Here is an 18,147-nt window from a genome sequence, read left to right as displayed (position 1 = left end):
TGGCATGCGTTATCTCTTCCACTGTCGGTTTACGGAGGCCCTGAGACAGAGAAGAGCTCAGTGCAGCTGTGGCACAGCCAGCCCACAGAGAAACAGTGACCTGGGGATGGTGGTGGTCGGTGGCCAGGATGGAGAGGGCTGCCCATGCAAGCGGACACCTGGCTGGCCTCCTGGCAGCACAGTTCTCGCTCTGCAGCCTCCACCTCCTAAAATCAGGGAGGGGTTCAACTCATCAGGCCCAAGAGGAGCAGAGAAGCTGCTCTCAGCTTTCGAGAGTTTGGCTGTTTTTGCCGTGTTTTGCACATCAGGGGGACTGCTCCAGCTGTAGCTCTACCTGCTGGCGCGGTGGGAGGAAGGATGGAGCCCAGCCCGTCCCTGGCTGTGGCGAGGTCAGCGGAGAGCATGCATACACCGGCCCGGCGCCAGGAGAGCGCTTGGCCTTGGGACAGCTGAAAAACAGCCCTCTGGAGAAGGGAATTCCAGGTATGTCCAACTACAGGGAAAGCGTCGCTCTCAGAGGTGCTAAAGCTCTCTGAAAAGCGGGCACCAGGACCTGTTGCTTCTGAAAGACACTGACACTTGAAAGGGGCTTTGAATCTCCCCTGGCAGAGATTCGGAGAAATGCAGAGCACTGTCGTAGGGGCAGCAGGCTGCCCACCATGGTGGCCGTTCAGCAGCGACCCCTCAGCCGAGTGGGAGGAGAGATGGGGGGAAAGCTCCCGCCTAGCCCTCGGAGGGTGGCAGCCGCCAGGGCTGCAGTTGTGTGCAGTGCGTGTCCGGACGTTTCCTGTCCTGCCCCTGTGGGGATGCCGGGAGCCTTCACCCCTCCCGAGGTATTTCAGCTATTTGCTCGCTGTACACGAAGTCCAGATGGCAGGGAGGCCCCAGAGGGATTTGCAGAAATAAAAGATGACCGGATCTGGCTCAGAGACCTAGGACAGGCTGGGGCCGCCTGCCAGCTTTCACAGCCCTGCGCAGAACTGTGCGGAGGAAAGGAAGGAGGGGGATTTCCAGATAACGTAGAGCACAGAGGCTCCCCTCCGCGCCAGCCATCTCCGCTGTGTGGTTTTTTGAACTGGGAGTGAACAACTCTGCAGTAAACCAGCTGCAAGACCCAGCCCATGGAAGCTCTCTGTTGCAAAGGGAGACTAATCCCCCACCTGAAGAAACCAAATGATGGGCATCCCCTGCAGACAGCTCGTCTTACCCTGGAGACAGGTAAACATCAGGTTTGTCCTCCACGTCCCTAAGGCCAGTGAGTGCCCAGCCCCACGGCTGCCAGCATGGCAGGCACTGCTGTCTGCCAGGAGGATGGCGGGACCTGGGCAGCAGCCTTCTCCCACACATTCACGGGGAGACGAGCTCTGAGCAAGCCTCCCCCGCTCGCTCTATCTCCATTTCCCATCTCTGAATCAGTGGCGACCTGCGAGAGTCACGGGACCGACTGCTCTGGAACCTGGGAAGCAGAGTGCCGCGCAGGCATCCTATGGGCCCTGGAGCCAGGGCAGCCGCTCACCTTTTTGCCTCCGGTGACGGCTACTTTCTGGAGCTTCCGGTAGCAGTATTTGGCGTAGGTGCTGATGGGCAGACCTGGCGGGAAGGAGAAACGAGCGGTCAGCCTGCAGCGCTGTGCACCCACCACACTGGAGCCCTTCAGAGAGCACCAGCACAGCAGTTCACACTGGCACAAACAGCCCACCCCCCTTTCACACAGCCTGTTGTGCGGGCAAGGCAGAGAGACTGCCAAAGCCTCACACCGAGTACCCCGATGCCTCCCAGCCCTGCACCCCCATGGCAGGCAGCATCAGTGCAAGTCAGTGCTTGGGCTTGGAGGGATTCATCTTCTGAGTCAAGGCTCGTAGCTCTGCACCTCCCACCCTGCTCCTGCAGATCTCCACCTCTCGCACAGGTAGCCTGACCCCGTCCTGACTCAACACAAGGTGCCTGTTCGGCACTCATAGCCTGGGCACGCATGCAAGCGTGAGTCCTCGCTCCCAGCAGCGCGGCTGGAGTTACATGGCTCACAGACACAGGGCTGGGTATTTACGTATTGTCAGATCTCAGCCAAAGAGCACGCAGAGCCAGCCTCCTGCCAGGAAAGATTTCAAAGTGTTTTAAACAAATTGTTCATGATTCAAGAACTGCAGTCCTGGGCTAGTGAGAGAGGCAGCAGCAGAGAAAGGCGTGCAGGGCCAGAGAGCCAGCACCAGCACCAAGAGTGAGCTCAGGACGCAAGGAGAGGCGCGGGAAGGTGGCAGGGTCTCTCTCATCTTCCCAAAGCCCTGCAGAAGGCTTCCTCACTCTTCCACCTGCAGCCTCCTCCAACCCAGCCTTGTACCGTGAGGCTGGGGCGTGCTCTGCGATACGAGGAAAATCGGACACACTGGAGCTTGGGAGCTTCACCACAAAAGCTGCAGCCCTCCGCAAGAACGGCTGCTCTGGTTGCGCTTGGTTCAGTATTTGAGGGCGAGCGGAGCCAGGACTCACAGAGCTAATCCCCGTGTGACACCAAGAGAAATGTTTGCACTGACAGAGCACTGATTACTGGAAGAGTTTTTGCAAAACCGTTGGCCTTTTGTTCTTTTTCAAGTCAAACCCAAATTGCTTGCTGAAAGCAGTGAATAGGTCTGCCCTATCTGATTCCCTGCCAGGCTCAAAGCTTGCAGCAGAGTTCAAAATACTTGTGGCTTTTAAAATCTACATTCTAGTCCAATGCTGCGTATTTCAGATCAGCCTTTCACACACCCTATGGCTTAGGTAAGCTGGTCAGGAGCCTGGAGTTCCTCAAATCCTCTCGATGCAGAGGGGGGAGACAAGCTCTTCCCGAGCAGAACAACAACTCACAAAGGTGAGAGAGATGCGCTTTCACCCATTCTCCTCTCAGCCAGCAGACAAACCACAGTCCTTGGCTCCCCATGACGAAACAAGCACCCCCTGCCTCAGTCAATCTGCTTGACTGTCACAGCTGGAGCGGAGCCTCTCCGTAATGCTGGAGCAATGCCAAAGGAGGTGCAACAGCATCCCCCTCTCCCGCAGGCAAAGGGAAGGAAAGTCAGTTTTAAGAATTTCTCTTGGGAATATCTAAAGCAAAATATTCCCCGTATGCAAAAATCCTGCTAATCCTAGGCATGATTTATACTGGAAATGTCTAAGGATTAAAGAAAACAAAACCAATGAGCTGCTTTGTGATGCTTCACTATTTCAGGTTATGGCTTCTGTTGTTAAAATGTGCAGACACACCCCGATGCAAAGTGTCATCTGCTTCATGAAGGAGGGAATGGGAAAAAGACGGGACTGCGTCTCTGCATCACAACAATTATGCGGGAGGCAGCACATTCAAAACTAATAATAGGAAATGTTTTTTCACACTGTAATTAGACCATGAAACCCATAATCACCCGAAGAGTTTAACAAGGTTTGCAAAGGATCTGGTTGCCTTGAAGAGCCCGCACGGCTGACGCGTGGGCAGCAGCCAGACCCGTTTGCTTGAAGCCTTGGTTCCTACTTTCCCAGAAAGCTCCCCAATCCTGGGAAAAGTGTAGAACCTACATCCTGCACTTTCTGCAGCAAGGTGTCCTGTTCCCAACGACGACCAAGCTACAGCCTCTGACCCAGAGGGCCCACACGTAGAGCCGATCGAATTTCAAGCAAACAAACTGAAAACTAAACTTGCCCCGTGCACGAGGGGCTGTACCCATTACTGCCCATGGACCTGAACCGCCAAAAAAAGTAGAGGGCGCACTGAGGAATGGGGTGACTGGTGCTCTGCCACAGCGGGCACAGAATGAATGGCTCCCGCAGGGGCTCACACCTTAAATGCACAGTGTGCAGCCTCCCTGCTACGTAGCAGAAGTCATCCACCCCAACACGAGCGCTCCTGGCTGCCAGGGCACGTGCAGAGCGAGATGGGCGAAGGAGATGCGGAGAGGCCGGGAGGCAAGCGGTGAGCTGGAGAGGGAAACACGAGGGAGAGGAGCAGAATTTAGCTTTAGCCTCCACTTTTCCAAACCAGCAACCTGACTCGACCATCTGGCTGCTTTTAAAATGCTCGGCTAGAGACCGGTTCCCGGCATTTCGCTCATCATGCACTGTCAGTTCTCCTAACAAGCAGGCCAGGTACTCCCTCCGCTCCCCAGCTCACACCCCTCGGCACAGGGATGGTCAGCTTTGCCTGCATGGGCTGGAAAAGGGTAATACTGAAGGCAATTCCACTTCCCTGAGCACATAATGAATCTGTGAAATCCAAGTTGATCTGTTATTTCCTGTGGTACCACAGTAGCCCCAGGAGCTTGGGAACAGAAGACTACTAACAACCCACACAGTGAAAAAACAGTTTGCAAAGGAAAATATTTTTCCATGTGCTCGCCTAGAAATACACGCGAGGAGCTTCTCAAAGAACCTCCTGGAGGCTCCTCCAGGAACATACCTTCTGGAACAGACTTGAATGCTCTCCTGCTAAAAAATGTCTTAAAAAATGCAGCAAACAATGTGGATTCAGAACCTGGCCATGGGACACGTATTTTAGCACAGGAGAAGCTGTTGTCTTGGTATTTCTCCGATTTGCCACAGCCTCTCAGGGACCTCAGCCTGGCACAGTCAGAGCAGGCTCTCCGACTGGGGCCCCGTCTCGCTGTGCTCTTTAGCACAGCGGTAGGTGCCTCCTGAACGGCTCAGCTGGGCTGTGCACCAGTGCCGCTCTCCTGGCTTTGATCTGCCCAGGCACCCCCGTTTTATGGCAGTGTTTTAGCCCCTCTTCCTCACACCACAAGTGCATCCTTCTGCATCCCAGCAATGCTGCTCCATCACCATTCCCTACGTGGGAAATGCCGTGCTTCGTCAGCCCAAAGGACCATACGAGTCAGCAGCTTGCATCTGCCACCAGGAGGATAAGAAACAGATACAGGATGTCTGAAAAATTAGTATTCCCCTTCAAAAATCTCCTGGCTAACAGCAGGTGGAGATACCCTGAGGTAGTGTTGCACCTGGACCATTAACCATCAACTGACAGACCTCCCTTCTTTGAATTTGTCTCATTTCTTCCTAAACCTGTTTATGCTCCTAACCTGCACAACACCCTGCTTTGCCGACTCTTAATGATTTAATTTTGTGCTTCAGGACAGAGCGCTTTTAAGCCTGCTGCCCAACAACAAAACCAGGCGGTTTCCAATTCTTCTGCTACGACAAATGACGAGAAATTGTCTTCCTCTTGCTTTCCCCAGGTGACCTGCAGTTTCTTTCAGCCCACTGACCTTCTCCCCTCTACTCTCCTCCAGGTCCAGCTCCTGTGGGACTTCCCCTGCTGCACTCATCAGCCCCGGAGGGATCACGGGCAGGACATGCGGAGCAGGCACAGCATGACTACGGCCAAGTGCTGGTTTGCTCTCTGTCCCTTTTCTACAAGCTCCCAATCCTCTGTTTGGTTTCTGACCACTTCCCAGCACCGTGTATACATTTCTGGAAATTCATATACGGGCTGCAAAATATCTTTCCCTCCTTGAAACAGCTACGTAGGAGCCTGCTGCTGCACATGCAGTTAGGGACATCTCCCCCATGTACAGTACTTTGCTTTTGTTGACGCTATTTTCTCTGTTGCTTGATCGCTCAGTTACTGACTTGCGAGATCCCTCTGCACCTTTAGTTTTTACAATCCTGAATAATTTTGTACCAACACTGAGCTGCCAGCTCATTATTTGCCTCCTTGTATAGACCCAAAGCCCAGCAGGGTTTCTGCAGGATCAGCAGACAATCCTCCTTCTGAAAACACATCATTTATTTCTACCTGTTATTCTTCTGCCTTTCAATGGCTTATTGATCCATGAAAAGATCTTGCACCACCTTCATATTTCATTTACTCACAGAGAATTATGGTAGAAGATGAAGATTGGAGAGGTAAGCATGGGAAACTTCAAAATTATTTCTTTGGGTGCATATCAGATGATAAATGTTTACTCACCCAAGTGTTTACTTACAAGCCTCTGCACTGAAGGAAGTGTGTATGTGGGGGGGAAATCACTGCTTTAACTCCGTTTTTCACTGGAAGACTTACATACATGCCTACATATCTACTACTCAGTTTTGTCTGAAGACAGTACATTTAATTTCCGTATGGATTTCTCGGCTAAATTGCTGCTACAGCATCCATAAGCATCTAAGTATTTCAGAGCTACTAATGAACTTCTCACAACAGCCTTGCAACTTCAGGGAGCTGTGTCCTACCCACCCCTCACACGTCCGGCAAGCAGGGCCAGTGGAGCAGACGTGGGTGTCCCGAGGAAAAGCATGACCTTTCCAGCCAGCAGCAGATAGCACCTGGCGTGTTCCTGCAGGATCCCCCCTTCCTTCAGATGCAGCTCTGAGGCCAGACCCCAGAAAAAGTCCTCAGCATTATCGGTCACTTGTGAAAAAGCTGGTTCAAGTGACCTGCCGGCCCTCCTGCCTCCTTTGCTGTGCCCCTCGCCATCTTTGCAGAAACCGGCAGGAGCCTACAGACCAGCTCATTTATTCTAAAGCTCCAATTCACTGCCAGAGCACGTCTTCTGTGTGCCAGAAAGCAGACAGGGTCCAGCAAAGGGAACAGCGTGTGACCTATCACCAGAGCCCCAGCTGAGGCCACACAGGCACTTCTGACTTTCAAGTGCTTCATTCTGGAAACTTTATAAAGCTATCCTGGCATGCCTTTTTTCATAACATTTCATATATATATATATGTGTGTGTGTGTGTGTGTGTTTTATTTTAAATTTATTTTTATTTTTAGGTAAAAACTACCTCTATCTTCCTAAGCACAACTCCAGCACACGCAACACAGACAAGCAATTGCACAGAAGAGCCTGCTCAGCCAACAGACAGAGCACGGCCTGTGCAGAGCAATCTCTGGGGAGCTGTCCCATAACGATATCTAAGACCCTCCGAGCACGAGCAAAATGACTTTTTGAAGGCTCAGAATGGGCTGAACTCTCCTGGGCCTGAACAGGAAAGGAAAAAGACATATCCCTACCAGAAATATAATCCCTCTGTGTAATTTCAGGTCTCTGCTCTGAATCCCACCGGAGACAGAGAAGCAATAGACACTCTTACTGCAGCGCCTGCGACCAAGGGGCCTCCTCAGCCACTTCCCAGGCTTGCAGCTGCCTCGGGGGAGCAGTGACACAGGGAGGCCACTGCGGGAGCGCAGCTGCAGTGTCCACATTTCTCACGCCTGCCCGCTGGCTTCAGGTAGGGCTCAGCAATGCAGGAAGCTGAACTCCAGCTCTCCCAGATTAAAAACACCCAGGCCACATGATATAAAGCACTGCCTGATATGAAGTCACAGGGTTGGCTCAAGTTTCCTGAAAGCAATATTAAAAAAAAATTGAATGGACTTTGTCTAGCAAGACTTTAGCCAGATAAAGTATCATCTTGCAGCCAGCAGTTAAAACCTGAGGCTGGAGGAATACATGAGCTCTTGTTCCTTCAGCAGGGATGCTACTGCAAGCCCTGCACTGCAGAGTCCCGGAAGCGTGGACAAGGGGAAGCCAATACTGGAGAGAAAAAGGCAGTGCTCTTTGCCAGATATCAGTGTCCTCCCTGAAGGTCCTCAGGTTGGGTGGTGGTTTACAAAATCCATTACTACAATTGAGACAGGCTCTTTTCAAAACACTGTCTCATACGGCTTTTAGCACTGGAATGTCCTATAGGAAACTCTGTGACATACACAAACCAGTTGAATTATAGCCCCAGGTCTGCATCCAAATTAAAATCCCTTTTCTCACACAACTGTGAGTGAAAGGGGTCCCTCCCTGCCGCTACACTGCTACCCGTCCTGCGTGCTGCCCAGCTGCCACCCACACTGCTGATCCATGCTCTGGTCAAACCTCTCACACTGGCCACCTGCAGTAAAGTTTCCCAAATCTAAGACTTAAAGAAATGGTCTGATTTTCAGGGCAGCTCAGCATCCCTGCCTGTCTGAGGTCAGTGCTGTCCTCCCTCTCGGCTCCCTGCATCCCTCCCTTTACCTTCATCCTCGGTGTTTTGTTTCCTCTTTTTCCTGGATTTTGAGTTCTTCTTGTTTTTCAGATCCACAAGCTCCTTGATGCGCTGGGCAACTGAAAATTCAAGAGAGGCTCTGGATTAGTAATGTGGAGTGATAAAATACCAAAGCCCAGAACTGCCTTAGACATGGTAGCCAGCCTAACTCCAGCATGAGGAGGTCTGCTTGGGGAAAGGTCCTGTATCACAGCCAGCTCCAAACACACCTGAGTGAAGGGCCCAGAACATCACTCAACTTCTCCAAATGGCCAAATAGTTGTGAAGGGGCTCCAGGCAGCAAGCTTATACCTAAATAAACTTAATGCCTAAATACCAGCAGAAGGAACAACCCACTCAAATAGTTCAGCTTACTCCTCCTTGCTGCCTGGACCCTGGTGCTGGCAGGGTGATTTTTCACTCCTGGACCAAGCGTAGCTGGAGGGAATGGTTTTCGGGAGAAGTGACAAGGGTCTTGGGATCCTCATGAAAATCCAAACCAGTGCTGCTCATCCAGCAGTTCAGTGAAGGAACCCCACGTTAAGGCTACAAGCATAAACGAGAAGGCAAAGGTTGGCATTGCACCACTGCTCCCCTAGGACCCACCTCCACGGCCGCACTCACTAGCAGGGGCAGAGAGGTGCTGGGGCAGAACTTCTGCACCTGCCCTGGAGATCTGTGGGGGCTTTAACCCATGTTTGAATCCCCAAGTGGAAATAGGTGCTCTGGTTTCTCGCCTGAGACTGGACAAGACACAGAGAGCACTGCTGAAATGGTGACAAATCAGCCAATAAATACTCTTCAGACTGGCACTTGGCTTTTTTTTTTTTTTCCTCGGGATGCTATAGCCATTTAAAATTGGGGTAATAACTGAATATATGCTGGGCTGGTCTCCAAGGCTTCTGAAAGACAGATAAGCCACATCTATTCACAACAAAAGCCAGCATCCTTCAGGACCCCTGACTATTTGCCAAGCTAAGGCCTGTTCGTAATGTTTGCAATGGCTCCCTTAAAAAATTCTGTATTAACATTCATCTTTTTTTTTTTTTTTTGCCTGCTTTAAGGAATTTCGAAGTAAATCATGTCTTCAGAGAACCCAAAGAAACTCTGCCCTTGGCAGGTCCAAATCATCTCTTTTCAGTGCTGATCTTGCCATGCTGATTGGTGAGATGAGCACAGTCTGGGGCTGGCATTTCTTTGCCAGACACAAGTGAGAATTGCAGGGAGATGAGCTGGTGGCAGCTTCATCCCGCCAAGGAAGGATGAACTCGCCCAGCACATGGTGCTCTCACTGATGGAAGCCACAGCACTGGCTGGTGACTACCTGTGTTTTTTAAAAACCAGACAATCCTGAATAAGTGGCACAAGCCACCAGAATGCTGCTGGGGACAGAGTGGGTGTGCATGAGGCACTTACTGTTTTCATCACTGTCAAGGTGGCGATAAATGTAACCTTCCAGATAAGACTGAAATTTGGGTGATGGGGAAAAAAAGGCCAGACTGATGGCCATCAGTTCCCAGCCCCATGCCAGACTTCGGTAGCATGAATTGTCTGTTGTCTGCCGGATCAGTTGTATGTAGAGCTCATCCCGTAAGCCTTGCATGCTCCAGCACTTGGTGACCGTGACCAACGCCACGTGATTCCGGTCCATGCGAGTCTGACGATCTCCCATGTAGCTCTGCACCAGTTTGAACATCTCACATGCCTCTTTTTTGATGGTGCGGTTGCTAGTGATGAGCATGGGCTTTTTGATAGAGCCACCATTCCAGGACAGCATGTTGGAGATGGAGATCCTTCGGCGGAAGATGCCCTGCGTGTGCATGTTCAGGTTTTTAGAAGCCCAGTCTGCCATACTGCTCTGAGAGATGGGCTTCCGTAGAGTATTGTAAGGGAAATGATATCCTACACAGCTGCCAGCCTGGCCACTGCTCTCCTGCTTGGGGTCCAATTCTATTGTCCCAGGCTGCAATGGAGAACAGACGTGTTAAAAGCAGCTTAGATGACTCCTTACCCTGCTAGGAAAATTATCACCAGTCAGTCATGAAGCTACCAGCAACTGCAAAGTGGTGAATCTGTACAAAACATGATTTTGTGCAGAATTGGTGGCTGACATCTGTAGTTCTGCAAGAGCCTGGCTGGCACAGCCACACACTGGTGCTGTCCCCAAGGGAAGCATTGGGACATGGAGTAACAGGGCTGATCGTCCAAGTTGCCCCAGAGCTCCGGGGGACAGCCCAAGCAGGAGCTGGGCTAACTCCCAGAGCAGCAGTACAGCTCTGTGGCACCAAGCACACACCAAGGAGCCAAGTTTCTCCCCACTCTTCACCTCTCAGTTCTGTGGAGCCAGAGGAGCCCAGGAGGGGGGTGGGGAACACCAGGAGGTGGCAGAGACTAGACAGCCACAGCACTATTAGCACTGTTTCCTTCTCGCCTTTACCATTTGTGGCCCCTACAATCCCATAGCTGGTTCTTGCCTTTACTATTTTTCCAAGTTCTAGTGGGAAAAAAAAAGAAAAAGACAAAACCAAATCAACATGGCTAGCAACCATCAGGAGCTGCTGAGCTTTGGGCAGCCTGTGCCTGGACAGACTCTGCATTGAGGCATTCAAAATGTGTATCTCAATTCCACCATGACCTTCCTAATAGAAATACTGGCCAGACCCGCAAATGGGACAGGAGAAGCTAAGAGAGGCACAGTGGAGCATGGGCACAGCTATTTTGATGGCAAGGCTGTCACCCAGGTAGGATAAATCGTGGTTGAGTTGGTGAAGTGAAGGAGACTGGATATCTGTGTCAGTCAACTTCCACCACCAACGGAGCTGGCTCTCACCGTACCCTACAGACACACCACGACCTCCTGCCGAACAGGCCCTGGTCCTCAGTGTCTGCGGGGAAGATATAGGCTGTGGCTACAGACTCAGCGCTTCCGCGAGTACCGCTGCACAGGACTCAGGGACATCTCTGTGATGGGCTGCCTACCATGTTTTCCTATCCAAGACAGGCATAGCCTTCCCAAATTAAATCAGAATTGTTCACAAGTACTGGGTTGTTTTTTCTTCTCAGGGAACTAGGGACAGCTGCTCCCCACTCGCCGTCTGCAGTGATCAAACTCATTTGCTCCAGGGACAAGTCCACTGATCACAAGTTTACAGAGATAAGCAGCAGAGACAAAGACCTTCCTTCCTCCCAGACTTTGTACGCAGTTTTTACATGCAGCCCTTGTCCATCCTTCTTCCCCAGCGATCGCTACGGATAGCTACATAATTAGAGCTTTGGTAGTACTGATCCCAAGGAAATGATGTGTAATAACTACTTGTGAGAATAGGACACTTATTTTTCCCATCCAGAATTCTCTGTTTTGGATGGAAGTGGCAGCCTGGGACACATATTGAACTCAAACACCCAACAAGTTGTTTTAGGAAACAGACTTTTTTGTTAGAATTGAAATTCTCACATAGAGCAACTAAGAGCTAAACGGCCCACACTTCACTCTGCGTTCTCCAAGGAAATTGTAGCAAGTAGGAAAAAGCCAAACAAGATAATCTTGAGGTTTTTGGTTTTTAAATGAAGACAAAGAAACAGAAATCCTGAAAATTTTGTTTTTGCAGTGGAAAAAGTGAAATAAAACATGTATTTTCCTTCTTTGCAGATCACCTTTAACTTGTGTGCCACACTCTTATTCTGGTCCTGGCCTACAGCCAACCCCAAAATACACGTTAGTTCTTATTTAGAGCAAGTCAGTGTTTTCTTCTTAGTAAGGAGAAACTGCTGAACTCATGACAGAGGCTTGTGCGGTCCAACCCTTCCGTATCTTACACCAAACATGTACCTACATGTGGATGACGGGATTAACACACAATTAGCTCCACCTCTGATTGCCAGCCTGGGGCACAATAATTTCTCCTGCTTTTCTACTTTGTTTTGGTTTTTTTATCCCTTCAGTTATCCCTCTACCTCCTCACCCTCTCTCAATTCACTCAACATGCTGCCTAAAAATCCCTGCCTGCAGTTCTTCTCTGCCATCTCCATCCTCAGTCTCCTTCAATCCACCTCCGGTGCCTGGGGTTGGTTTTCCTCCTACCACCCTAATTGCTCCTTCAGCATGTTACTTCTGAGGATCCACCTCCTCATACTCTCTAGAGGTTCAACAGGCTCTTGGTTCTCTCCTCTCTCTAGAGTTTATCTCTCAAATCTTGTTCACACAACTACCCAGCTCTTATCTTTGTGCTGACAGTACACATCCACCTCTGCTCAGCCTGTCCTAGAACTTCTGCCCACCCTCCTCAGATAATGAATTTCCCGATTCTCCTCTCCATCACGCAGGCCCAGCACAGGACACAACTGGTGACTCAAGCCATACACTGCCATTTTCAGGCAAGGCAGTGATTTTGCTGCCGTATTCTCTGCAACCTCCTCTCCTCCTTACTAGGACTCTTACATCTCAGAGTATTTCTGTAAATAGAGTATTTATTTATCGACTCGTTGTCTTTACCACAACATCCATCTCCTTACATCTTCCACTGTATTCTCCTTCTCCATCCTACCACACATGAATTATTTTTCTTCATTTTCAAGGGTATTCACAGCCTATCCCCAACCCACCATCTCTTGTGTATAATCAAGACATCAAGTCTCAGCTCTCCCCGTCAATGCAATGAGGTGTAACACACCCTGAAGACCGGATAGCGGTCTTCCAACAAGTCTAAAGAGGCTGTGAAATGAAATTGGTGAACTATTAACTGTAATATGTGAGTCATGTAAACTCAAACTGGCCCTGTGCCTGAAAAATGGAAAAGGTGAGAATGTGACATCAGTTTTAAAAAAGGTTTCAGGTGAAAGCAGGGCACTATCGATCAGAAATTACAATAATGAGAACGCACACACATAAATCTGATAGAGCTGGGATGTTTCAGCCCGGCTTTTAGAGAAAAGTTACACTTCACAGGTCTACTGGGCAATCTGAAACGGTCAAGGAGCTTTGCCACGTTTCTTCGTGACAGGTTGTGGACTAGTAAACAGGAGAAAAGACAGAACAAAGGGTTAAAATAAACAGTCACTTTTCATGCTGGTGGATTATCAGCTGTGCCTCGCAGAAGAGATGCAGAGACTCAGGCTGTTCAGCAGTAGTGAAATAATTTGAAGAGTAAGCAAAAAGGACAGAACCTTCACAGGATATAAAATTACCTACGTAGAACCTAAATCTGAAGTAAAACTATGAAGCAGGAGGTTCCTTCAAATCCAAGTAGGAGAAAGGATGGGAAACTAAATTCTGCAGAAGTGCTGTGTTACAGAGAAAAACTACTCCAGTTGTGCAGGCACACTAACGGGCTTTAAAATAGCTATTTCCAACAAGAAGATGCTAGAGTCACTGTCACCGGTTTTCTGAATATTTCCATTCAATGCTCAGGAACAATCGGAAAGGAGAACAGAATGTGAGGAACTATTAGAAAAAGAAGAGAGAGAAAAAAAGAGAAAACGCTGCCATGTGGCCATGCAAATCCTGACACCTGCATCCTGTACCTCACCAATTCTGGCCATCCCAGTGCAGAAAGAACATGTGAGGGCAAGGGCTACCAAAGAAGACATGAGTGCCAGTAAAATGATCAGGCAATATATTTACCCAAATAACACAGCAGAGCTACCCGCAGCGCTGAGGGCTTGCTGGACACGAGCCCCTCCACATTCCCCCTCCTCCCATGCCACTGGCCTGAAATGGGGTCTCCACCTGTAAAGCTGTGAAGCTTTGTGACCCGTTTGCTATTCTGCAGGCACAGACATGTTCTGCCTGCAGCACATCCACTAAATGCACCCGGGAGCAGACCAGGTACTCGGCTCTGCACCGTGATAGTCCAGCAAAGGCGTGCGATTTAACCCAGTGTAGATGGGGAGGTACCTGGGAGGAACGGCGCGTAGCATCTGATGAAGCCAAACTTGTCTGGCTGGTCACATTCTTTTCTAAAGAATCTATTTTCTCAAAAGTCCTCTTCTGCCTCACTGTGTCCTGTGGAACAGCCATATCGTTGGGAAAGCTGCCCCTGCTCTCCAGGCTCTGTCTACACAGAGACCTATTACTAGCCGAGACGTCATCCCTTGAGCTCCGGCTGATGCTTTTTTTCAAGTGGTCGGACTGAAATCTGACTTTGCTGCTCTCTGCCTGGATGCCACTCTCCAGACTTTCAACATCGAGGCTGGCTTTGCTTCCCCTGCAAGCTACTGACCTGCCCACCACAGCACGCATCTCGGCAATCAGCTTATCATTCAAAGCCGTGAGCTCGCTGCTGCTGCCCACAGAGCCAGGTCTTCCTTGACCTGTCCCTTGCCTCCTTCCTTTCCTTTTTCTCAAGCTTGGAGAAGGGCCAGTTGAATAACCAGAATCCTGATGGCTTATACCGGTTGGGTACTCTTGAGTTTGCAGGCTGTTCTGCCGACTGTGGTGGGCTTCCATGTTCTTGAGGACATTGGCTTCTAAGATTCTCCAAGACTGCTTGAAGCTGTCCTTTGAAGTAAGCTGACCAGGCAGTTTAGTAGAGGCATCAGCTGCTGCAGCAGAAGAGTGGGAGAGTTTGGAAGACTGGTCAACATTGACCATGTGTTTTATATATTCTCTGCCAGCCGGGCTGTATTCAGTGGAAGGATTTCTTGCATGCTTCTTTGCAGCTTGCTGCTGTTGCATAGCTGGATGCTGTAATAATTTGGTTGGTTGCAGCTGCTTTTTTAAGCTATTGCTTGGCGACCTTGGTGGAGACATCCCACTCGTACTGACGCTTTCAGTGTCCATATCTACTGGTGGCTCGTCATAAATTGGAGACTCTAAAGATGGCTCATCGTATATAGGTGCAGGGGACGCATACTTGGGGGATGCAGGCTGGGGGGTTCCTGTCTGGCTCCTTGGAGGTGTTTGAGAAGTTGGACCATTCATCAGGACTAGGCAAAACCCACCATTCTCGGTCTTTTTGATCTGCATAGACTGCTTTGTTTCTCCTGTAGGCATTTGCTTTGTGGCTCCAGGGCTCTGGGACGTGGATTGAGGCTGAGCATATATGGCTGGTTTTGGAAGAGATTTTTGGCTGTTGGCCTCTGGAGTACTCTGCAGCTGAAGCGAACTGTTTGAAGAGCTCTGTATCTGCCTCAAACTGTTCACTTTGACCAACATGGCTGCTTTCGTGCCTGGCAGAGGCTGCCAGTGGGTAGGAGTCTCCCTAAAGGAAGAAAGATACAAATACAGAGAATTATTTAAGAATTGTATTAACTGAAGTATCCTCTACTTCTACGCAAATACCAGATTGTTAGTCTCAAAGTGTCTAGAGATTCCTCAACCAGTTATATCAGCTCCTCATTGTTTTTTCCTGGAGATCCCCCTTCACGAAACAGAAACACATCGTTGTTACACACATGATGAATTTCTGAGTCATGAGCAGCAGAACGAAATGAAACAAGTTCATCATACGATAACCTGTCTGGTATCAGCAGCACTGAGATAGGAAACAACCTACGCTTCTCAAGGCTTATTAGCTAGCACGGCACCCAGAACGACCAGCTGAAGACCAGTAAGCTATCCTGGACCACTCAAGCAGTGAATTGGAAAATAATTGCAAGTGTCTGCCTTTGGATTGTCTAACTATGATGACAGTCCATCCAGACCGCGTTATTTTTTTGATCTAAGTTTCCAAATGCATGTCTATTTTGCAGAAAAACCTATGAGGTGCATGGCAGGTGTACGGGAGCGGATGTCCATGGCTCCCAGGATGTGTGCTATACTCCCACACAACCCACCAAACCTCTGTGTAGAGCATCCTCCCAGTCCGGTCCAGATGCCCTCAGATGTGGTTTGCTTGGCCAAACCTACTGGCTCTGCTCAGCTCTCATGGCTGTGAAATCCTCCTCTGCTGGGAGTATCCTCTGACCTGTGGTGGTACTCAGGATCCACCAGAACCCAACGTGCCCACTGCAACATCCCAGTCCCAAAGGTGCATTCTGCAGTGTAACAACAACCTGCTGTCAGGATGCGGCTATAGCTGGTCTGTATTTGTGAGCTCTGAGGAAAAGGGAATGGAAAGGCTGTTAAACCACCCTGAGCTTCCAGGTCTTCAAAGGCACCACTGTCCTCAGGAAGGTCCCCTTGACCCTGGCCACATTTTGTGCCCTCCCTCCATGTATCCGCTACGAGCCGTCACTGGGTAAGACCTGAGGGCATGCTGTGCATGCCCCGTCTGCAACAGGATATGTTCCCGTAACACCTTCACAGCCATTTTGCTCTATTTAAACCTTAACACTTGTTCCCCATCCCACGCTGCTGACCTGTCCTGCATGGCCCCTGTGCTGGCAGACAGACCCACCTCCACTGCATGCCCAGAGCTGCCTCTCGGTAATGCTATCCCCTGCTTGTGCCTTCCCCACCAAGCCCCAAGATATCCAGACAACCCAACCTCTTCTGCTCTGCTCCTGCTCTCCAGAGACCTTTCACCTGCCAGGTCCGAGCCCCCTCCTTCAGCACGGCTTCCCTGGGGGCGCTCTGCCTGTCCTCCCCCCCGTGGCTCTCCCACCGGCTGGGTGCATCTGCACACACCCTGCTCTTCCCACACCCCACCCCAACAGGACACGTCTGCCCCACAGCAGCAGCCCCACATCACTGTGGGTGCCCTATTTCACCTGCTCCCCCCAGTTACCTGCCCCACACCTAATATCCCACATCCACTCCCACTCACTCTGCTCCTAAGGGGGTGGTGTGCCCCTTCCCCATCCACTGCTTACCATATTTTTGGCAAAACATGCTCTCCAACAGCACTGCGTCGCTGTGAATCCCACCTCAGCACAGCGGTGCCGGGAGAGGCATGGGTGAGGTCGACGCTGCCCCACCGTGGGTGCAGTGGCTGGCTCCCAGCCAGGGTCCAAAGGCCCTCACCGCCCTCCAGCTGCCCTGCGCCGCACGACTGCCTTTGCAGGGCCTGGCTCCTTCCCCACAACAGACACACAACTCTGCCTCGTGCAACTACCCAGGTGACTGGAAAGGGTTTGAGAAAGGGCCGCTGTCCTCTACTTCCCATCCTGGGGTCCCCCTTGCTCCATGGAGCTCCCCCAGCATCTCCTGCTAAGGCACAAAGGGTTTTATTTTAAGGGAGCTCCTGACACTACTTCAAGATGGAGATGCCAGTGCTGCGAGGAAGGACTGTCCCCCAGCCACCGCCTCCCTCCACCTGCCCAAGCTGCCATCAAGCACAGCCCCCACTGTCCCACTCCTGTTTTGCCATCAGCGGCTTGTCCTCTGCGTGCTTCTTCCCGGAGGCGCAATGCCTGGAGCAGGGGCGTGACTGCCAGCGGCACCAAGCAAGGACACGGGCAGGGAACAGCCAGAAGTAACAGCAGGAAGGGGTGGCATTCGCAAGGACACATGGCCCTGCAACCTACCAGGCATCCCTCCCTGGGGGCTGCAGGGACCGCTCCTTGCACCGGTGCGTCCCTCCTGCACGCGGCCAAGCCCCGATCCCAAGCACAGGTGCTGCTGAAGACCTGGTTGTTCCTCGAAGAGTTCCTGGACTAACAGGAAGAACCAGAGGAGCAACATTTGGTATGCTTTTAAAAAAGCACTTCTGACACCCCTCCACCTACCCCTCCGCTTGGCTGTACCAGCAGCTCGTTTAGTGGCAGGGAAGTGAGACTGGCAAAGAGCCATGTCAAGGACAAGCAGGACAGAGCCACTCACGGGCTCCTGACTCAGCGGGCAGGCCAGGAGTGATCGCATGGGAGTGATTTTAACTCAACACTATGGCCAGAGCAGCATCGCATCTGGACCAGCACTATCCAGCTGTTGGGTCCCAGGGGAGAAGAACCACAGCCCTGCAGTGCTGCAGGCCCTGAGCTGCAGGCGTGTCCCCCTGCCTTGAGAGACCCCCAGCTGAAGCAGGGTTGGAAAATAACCCTACGCTCTGTGGGAAGGCGCTGAACCCCACATCCCATGAGCCACCTCCCAAGGTTATTCCTCTCCCTGACCTACAACGTTGCACCTCCAGCCAGCTCCGCACACAGCTGAACCACCCGCTCAGCGAAGGCATGGCAGACCCACCTCCGTCAGGCATGGCACAACCAGACTTATCCCCCTGTGCAGGCTCAGTGTGTGCCAGTACCACCCGGTGTCGGCAGGCCCACCA

General features: G+C 51.0%; 1 protein-coding gene across 1 annotated transcript in view; it reads right to left on the bottom strand.

The window, feature by feature from the left end:
• Positions 1–18,147, bottom strand: part of LOC103921376 (rho GTPase-activating protein 39-like) — a 55,723-nt gene that overhangs the window by 4,325 nt on the left and 33,251 nt on the right. Inside the window, exons 3-7 of the mRNA XM_009329326.1 lie at positions 13,896–15,201; positions 9,419–9,965; positions 7,993–8,082; positions 1,517–1,590; positions 3–40 (exon numbers count right to left, since the gene is read on the bottom strand). Of these exons, the coding sequence (XP_009327601.1) occupies positions 3–40; positions 1,517–1,590; positions 7,993–8,082; positions 9,419–9,965; positions 13,896–15,201 (2,055 nt within the window). The remainder of the gene's footprint in view (positions 1–2; positions 41–1,516; positions 1,591–7,992; positions 8,083–9,418; positions 9,966–13,895; positions 15,202–18,147) is intronic.

The sequence above is a fragment of the Pygoscelis adeliae genome, unplaced genomic scaffold, assembly GCF_000699105.1.
Source record: "Pygoscelis adeliae isolate BGI_AS28 unplaced genomic scaffold, ASM69910v1 Scaffold407, whole genome shotgun sequence".
Lineage (NCBI taxonomy): Eukaryota > Metazoa > Chordata > Aves > Sphenisciformes > Spheniscidae > Pygoscelis > Pygoscelis adeliae.
The sequence above is the reverse complement of the archived record's forward strand: the minus strand, read 5'-3'. Positions and strand labels throughout refer to the sequence as shown.